Source organism: Oncorhynchus clarkii, chromosome 8 (assembly GCF_045791955.1).
Source record: "Oncorhynchus clarkii lewisi isolate Uvic-CL-2024 chromosome 8, UVic_Ocla_1.0, whole genome shotgun sequence".
Classification (NCBI taxonomy): Eukaryota; Metazoa; Chordata; class Actinopteri; order Salmoniformes; family Salmonidae; genus Oncorhynchus; species Oncorhynchus clarkii.
The window spans coordinates 705,940-711,939 of NC_092154.1; the positions used below are offsets into that span (position 1 = coordinate 705,940).

Sequence of the window (6,000 nt, forward strand, 5' to 3'; positions counted from 1 at the left end):
GGAGGAATGGGAAAAAATGTCAGTCTCTCGATGTGCAAAACTGATAGAGACATATCCCAAGCGACTTACAGCTGTAATCGCAGCAAAAGGTGGCGCTACAAAGTATTAACTTAAGGGGGCTGAATAATTTTGCACGCCCAATTTTTCAGTTTTTGATTTGTTAAAAAAGTTTGAAATATCCAATAAATGTCGTTCCACTTCATGATTGTGTCCCACTTGTTGTTGATTCTTCACAAAAAAATACAGTTTTATATCTTTATGTTTGAAGCCTGAAATGTGGCAAAAGGTCGCAAAGTTCAAGGGGGCCGAATACTTTCGCAAGGCACTGTAGCTAAGGTCTACTGTCTCTACTCTAGTTATATTATCTCTACTCTAGTTATAATGTCTCTACTCTAGTTCTACTTCTCTACTCTAGTTCTATTATCTGTACTCTACTTCTGCTGACTCTTCTCTAGATCTACTGTCTCTACTCTAGTTTTTCTGTCTCTAATCTAGTTCTATTATCGTTACTCGAGTTCTATTCTCTCTACTTTAGTTTAACTGTCTCTACTCTACTTATACTATCTCTTCTCGTTCTTTTATCTCTACTCTAGCTCTACTGTATCTACTTTAGTTCTACTGTCTCTACTTTAGTTCAACTGTCTCTACTTTAGTTCTACTGTCTCTACTTTAGTTCTACTGTCTCTACTCTAGTTATAGTGTCTCTACTTTAGTTATACTGTCTCTACTCTAGGTCTACTATATTTACTGTAGTTCTATTGTCTAGTTCTGCTGTCTACTCTAGATCTACTATCTCTAGTTTTCTCTATTGTCTCTACTCTAGTTCTACTGTCTCTGTTCTAGTTCTACTGTATCTATTCTAGATATCCTGTCTCTACTCTAGTTATACTGTCTCTACTCTAGTCATCCTATCTTTATTTCTACTGTCTTTTGTTTTTCTACTTTAGTTATATTATATCTAGCTCTACTATCTCTACGGTAGCTCTACTATGGTTCTACTGTCTCTATTATACTAGCTGTTTTTCAGTTCTACTATCTCTAATACAGTTATACTGTCTCTACTTTAGTTCTACTATCTCTAATACAGTTATACTGTCTCTACTGTAGTTCTACTATCTCTACTTTAGTTCTACCATCTACTGTAGTTATACTGTCTCTACTGTAGTTCTACTATCTCTACGTTAGTTCTACTATCGCTAATACAGTTATACTGTCTCTACTGTAGTTATACTATCTCTACTTTAGTTCTACTGTCTCTAATACAGTTATACTGTCTCTACTGTAGTTCCACTATCTCTACTTTAGTTCTACTGTCTCTAATACAGTTATACTGTCTCTACTGTAGTTACACTATCTCTACTGTAGTTCTACTATCTCTAATAAAGTTATACTGTCTCTATTGTAGTTCTACTATCTCTACTTTAGTTCTACTATCTCTAATACAGTTATACTGTCTTCTGTAGTTCTACTATCTCTATTGTAGTTACACTGTCTCTACTGTAGTTCTACTATCTCTACTTTAGTTCTACTATCTCCAATACAGTTATACTATTTCAATTAATTTTATATTTTGTCTTTTGTAACCTCTGACCTCTTACCTCTGCAGGGTTTTTGGGTTCCCGGTCCACTACACAGATGTGTCCAACATGAGTCGTCTCTCCAGACAGCGTCTGTTGGGGCGGTCTTGGAGCGTTCCAGTCATACGACACCTCTTCGCCCCACTCAAAGAGTACTTCGCCTGCAACTAATACACACACACACACACACACACACACACACACACACACACACACACACACACACACACACACACACACACACACACACACACACACACACACACACACACACACACTCAACTGAAAGAGTTCTCAGCCTGGAGCCCCGCCCATGACCCACAGGCCGATGCCCAACCAGAAAGGTTCCAGCCCCGCCCCGGTGTTAACCAATCACAAGCCAGGATACGCCCCAACCCTGGTGCTAACCAATCACAAACTAAACCTGTTATCCAGCCACAAAACAATACTCCGACAACATGGACTGTCTCTCTTCCAGTCTCTCTGTCACTCACACCTCAGATTCCATGGTGCTAGTTGACAAAGGTGCTTCAACACTCAGTGGTGCTTAATCTCCTCTACATCTCCCTCCTGTTAATCAAATCTATGGTGCTACACACACACACACACACACACACACACACACACACACACTACCAGGTCTTTGTTCAGTAGTTTCATTAGTTTGCAGTATTTCTTTCTCTTCAGGTAGCAGCTTGTTTTCTACTGTCTCTAAGTGCAGCGTAGCAGAGGGGTTAGAGGTCAGGGGTTAGAGGTCAGTGTTCTACAGTTAAGCGTTGTGTAGGTAGTTCAGCATGACGAGTAACTTGCCTGCGACCTGAGGACTCAGGTTAGCGCCCAGAGAGAGCCTAGTCTTTAGTTCAGTGGGCTAACATGGTCTCGTGGCGCACAGACAATCCAGGTTTACACAGCAGTCAGTCACACTAGTGGGTTACACAGTTTGCTGCACACACACACACACACACACACACACATACGCACGCACGCACACACACACACACACACACACATACACACACACACACAGTTGTGATGAGCTGTTTCCAACCCTGTGCTCCGTCATGCGCAAACACAGCTGTCTCCCATGGTGCAGTGGGGCGTTATGTCATAAGGTGCTCGCTTACGGTAACATGGTTACTATGGGTTACCATCAATTACTATCTGTCAGTATAGTGAGTGGTCTGTTGTACTGTAGGGGGAGGGGCTTGGGGGCAGGGGGTGGGATGTTTATTTGTTGTTTGATGTGATGTACTGGTGGTTATTTGATTGACAGGTGATAAGTCAACGAGGGTATCACCCGTTGAGAGTTTTAACAGGGTGGAGTCCGAGCAGGCTGTCACACACAGACATGCACGCTCCTCTCACGGGTGTAATGAAATGTGTTTTGAAGAGGAAGGACCGGTGATGTTTCAAAAGGTGCTAAAATTTAAAAAAAATATAATATATCAGATCTATAGTTAGAATAAGGTTGTCTTTCCAATGGCTGTATTTAGTTGTGGTAGAGAGTCAAAGGCAATATTATGTACTCTTGTATCTTGTATGCAGAATAACTAAAGCAGAATAACATTTTAACTTTGTACTTGAACCTGTAATGAATAAAGGATTCATGTTTTAGCCTAGAGATAATGTCTGGCACACTGATCGTGTATTATGGTACATATACCTTCCTCCTCCCCAGCAAAACGGGAACATTCCCAGAACGTTAGCTCAGATTCCCATTAAGTTCTAGTTAGGGTTTTATGTAACATTAGGATGATATCATATATTTATTTATCAAATGTGTTTTAAGAGAACATTCCAAGGATACTTCATGTAACATTTAACAACCACAATAGAACATTCCCCAAAAGTTTGTATGTTTGTATAAAACATTTGCATGATGTTGCTAGAACGTTCCTATAAACATATGTAATGTGTTCTTTAAAAGGTTCCCAGAATGTTTCATTAGGTTGTGGGAACATCACAATATATATGTTCCAAAACTGTCCCGTTGTGTTGCTGATTCTACAACTTTTTTTATACAGTGCCAAAAACATTCACCTGGTGTTACAAGAACATTCCCAGGACACATTTAGTCTGTTCTTTAATGGTTCCCAGAATGTTTCATTGGGTTGTGGGAACAGTCTGGTGGGAACATTGTAATAATCAGCTTGGATTGTAAACTATGCTACCATATAAAATAAATACTGTTTTCCTATGAGAGTGACTGAAGCAAAACAGACTAAATTAATAAAATGAGAAAAATAATCATATATTATATTAAAAGTGTATAAATTCACAAAACCAATTAAATTAGCCCCAAATAAATGTCAGAATGTCCAAGTCCCAAAACCAACAGAAATGGTCCCAAAGCAGCCTAGTGGAACAATTGTAATGTAATTCTGCTTTGAAAGTTGTTCCTTAAATAAGAATTTGTTCTAAACTGAATTGCCTAGTTAATTAAAGGTCAAATTAAAATAAATATTCCCCTGCAAGAAAACCAAAAATGTCACTCGAACAGAAGGGGGAACTAACAACCTAAACAAAACAGTCAAGGTTTTAGGAGGGATTCTGAAAGATGCTCAGACGCTCCACTGAAAGTTGACTAGCAACAACAACTGGAACCTAAAGACCCCAGCCATTTCCTCCCAAGAAGCCCAAGAAGAGATGTACGCTATCCTGCTTCTCATCAACCTGTGAAAGGTTAAACCAATTGTGTGAGGGGTAGGCATGGTCAGATTTCTCCATTCCCTTCTCCGGGCGTTGTATTGGGCAGTTCAACAGTGAGAAATGTCTCAGTCCCTGGAGCACAAACATTGTGGTATCCAGGAGCAGAAGTACAAGACATCAATAAGCTGTTCCCAGACATTTTAAACCTGAATCAGGAAATTTAGTCTATCATAGTTCGTGTGGGGTTCAATGACATGAAGGGCAGCTCAGAACAGCTGAAGATGGATTTTAAAGAACTGATTGGGTCTCTGCTTTACACCAACAAACGCCCCATAATATCTGTCCCTCTGCCCTACCTAAATCGTGGCATTGAACGGTTCAGCTGACTTTCAGCCCTCCATAACTGGCTACCAGACTATTAAAGCTCTGTGGGTGAAATGTTTACTGACAATGTTGATACCTTCTGGAAACAAAGCTTGTTTTATAAGGAGTAAGTGATCCACTCAAATGATTTGGGTTCCTGGATCCTTTCACAGCATTAAAATGCTACGTTGAGACAGTGACCCAAGCCCAGCTCAGTTAATCCCTACCATTGTGTTGCTGAGTTGTCATAATGCTTCAGTAAATGTACATTATACCAGGGGTGTTGGAAGACACAATGTAAGTAACCTAATTTATGTCCCTCTAACTACCCTGAATGACTCAGCTGATCCTACAGCTATTGTATGCAGTAATCATGTGTCTATGAACCAGAGTTATACTGTTAGCACTGAGCCGGTGTGCCCTAAATCAAATGTATTGGTCACATACACATGGTTAGCAGGTGCCCTATCCCATTTGGACAAAAGGAATACCTATGTAAGAATGCTGTTCATTGACTACAGCTCAGCATTAAACACCATAGTGCCCTCCAATCTCATCATCAAGCTCGAGGCCCTGGGTCTGAACCCCGCCCTGTACAACTGGGTCCTGGACTTCCTGACGGACCGCCCCCAGGTGGTGAAGGTAGAAAACAACACCTCTTCTCTGATCCTCAACACAGCACCCCACAAGGGTGTGTTCTCAGCCCTCTCCTGTACTCCCTGTTCACCCACGACTGCGTGGCCATGCACGCCTCCAACTCAATCATCAAGTCTGCAGACAACACAACCATAGTAGGCCTGATTACCAACAACGATGAGACATCCTACAGGGAGGAGGTGAGAGACCTGGGAGAGTGGTGCCACGAAAATAACCTCACTCAACGTCAACAAAACAAAGGAGCTGATTGTTGACCTCAAGAAACAGCAGAGGGAGCACCCTCCCTATCCACATCGATGGGACCGAAGTGGAGAAGGTGGAAAGCTTCCTCGGCGTGCACATCACTGACAATCTGAAATGGTTCACCCACACAGACAGTGTAGTGAAGAAGGTGCAACAGTGCCTCTTCAACCTCAGGAGGCTGAAAAAATGTGGCTTATCACTGAAAACCCTCACTAACGTCTACAGATGTACAATTGAGAGCATCCTGTTGAGCTGTATCACCGCCTGGTATGGTAACTGCACCGCCCACAACCGCAAAGCTCTCCAGAGGGTGGTGCGGTCTGCCCAACACATCACCGGGGGCAAACTACCTGCCCTCCATGACACCTACAGCACCTGATGTCACAGGAAGGCCAAAGGGATCATCAAGGACAACAACCACCCGAGACACTGCCTGTTCACCCCGCTATCATCCAGATGACGAGGTCAGTACTTGTGCATCAAAGCTGGGACCGAGAGACTGAAAAACAGC

General features: G+C 41.9%; 1 protein-coding gene across 3 annotated transcripts in view; it reads left to right on the forward strand.

The window, feature by feature from the left end:
- Nucleotides 1-3,561, forward strand: part of LOC139414864 (DNA (cytosine-5)-methyltransferase 3A-like) — a 76,447-nt gene extending 72,886 nt beyond the window's left edge. The window contains exon 21 of one of the 3 annotated variants that reach the window (XM_071162445.1): nt 1,607-3,198. In XM_071162445.1, coding sequence (XP_071018546.1) covers nt 1,607-1,748 — 142 coding nt within the window. In that variant the 3' untranslated portion in view covers nt 1,749-3,198. Of the gene's footprint in view, nt 1-1,606 lie in introns of all 3 variants that reach the window. The other 2 variants (XM_071162446.1, XM_071162444.1) reach the window with 2 other exon arrangements.
- Nucleotides 3,562-6,000: the final 2,439 nt, after the last annotated feature.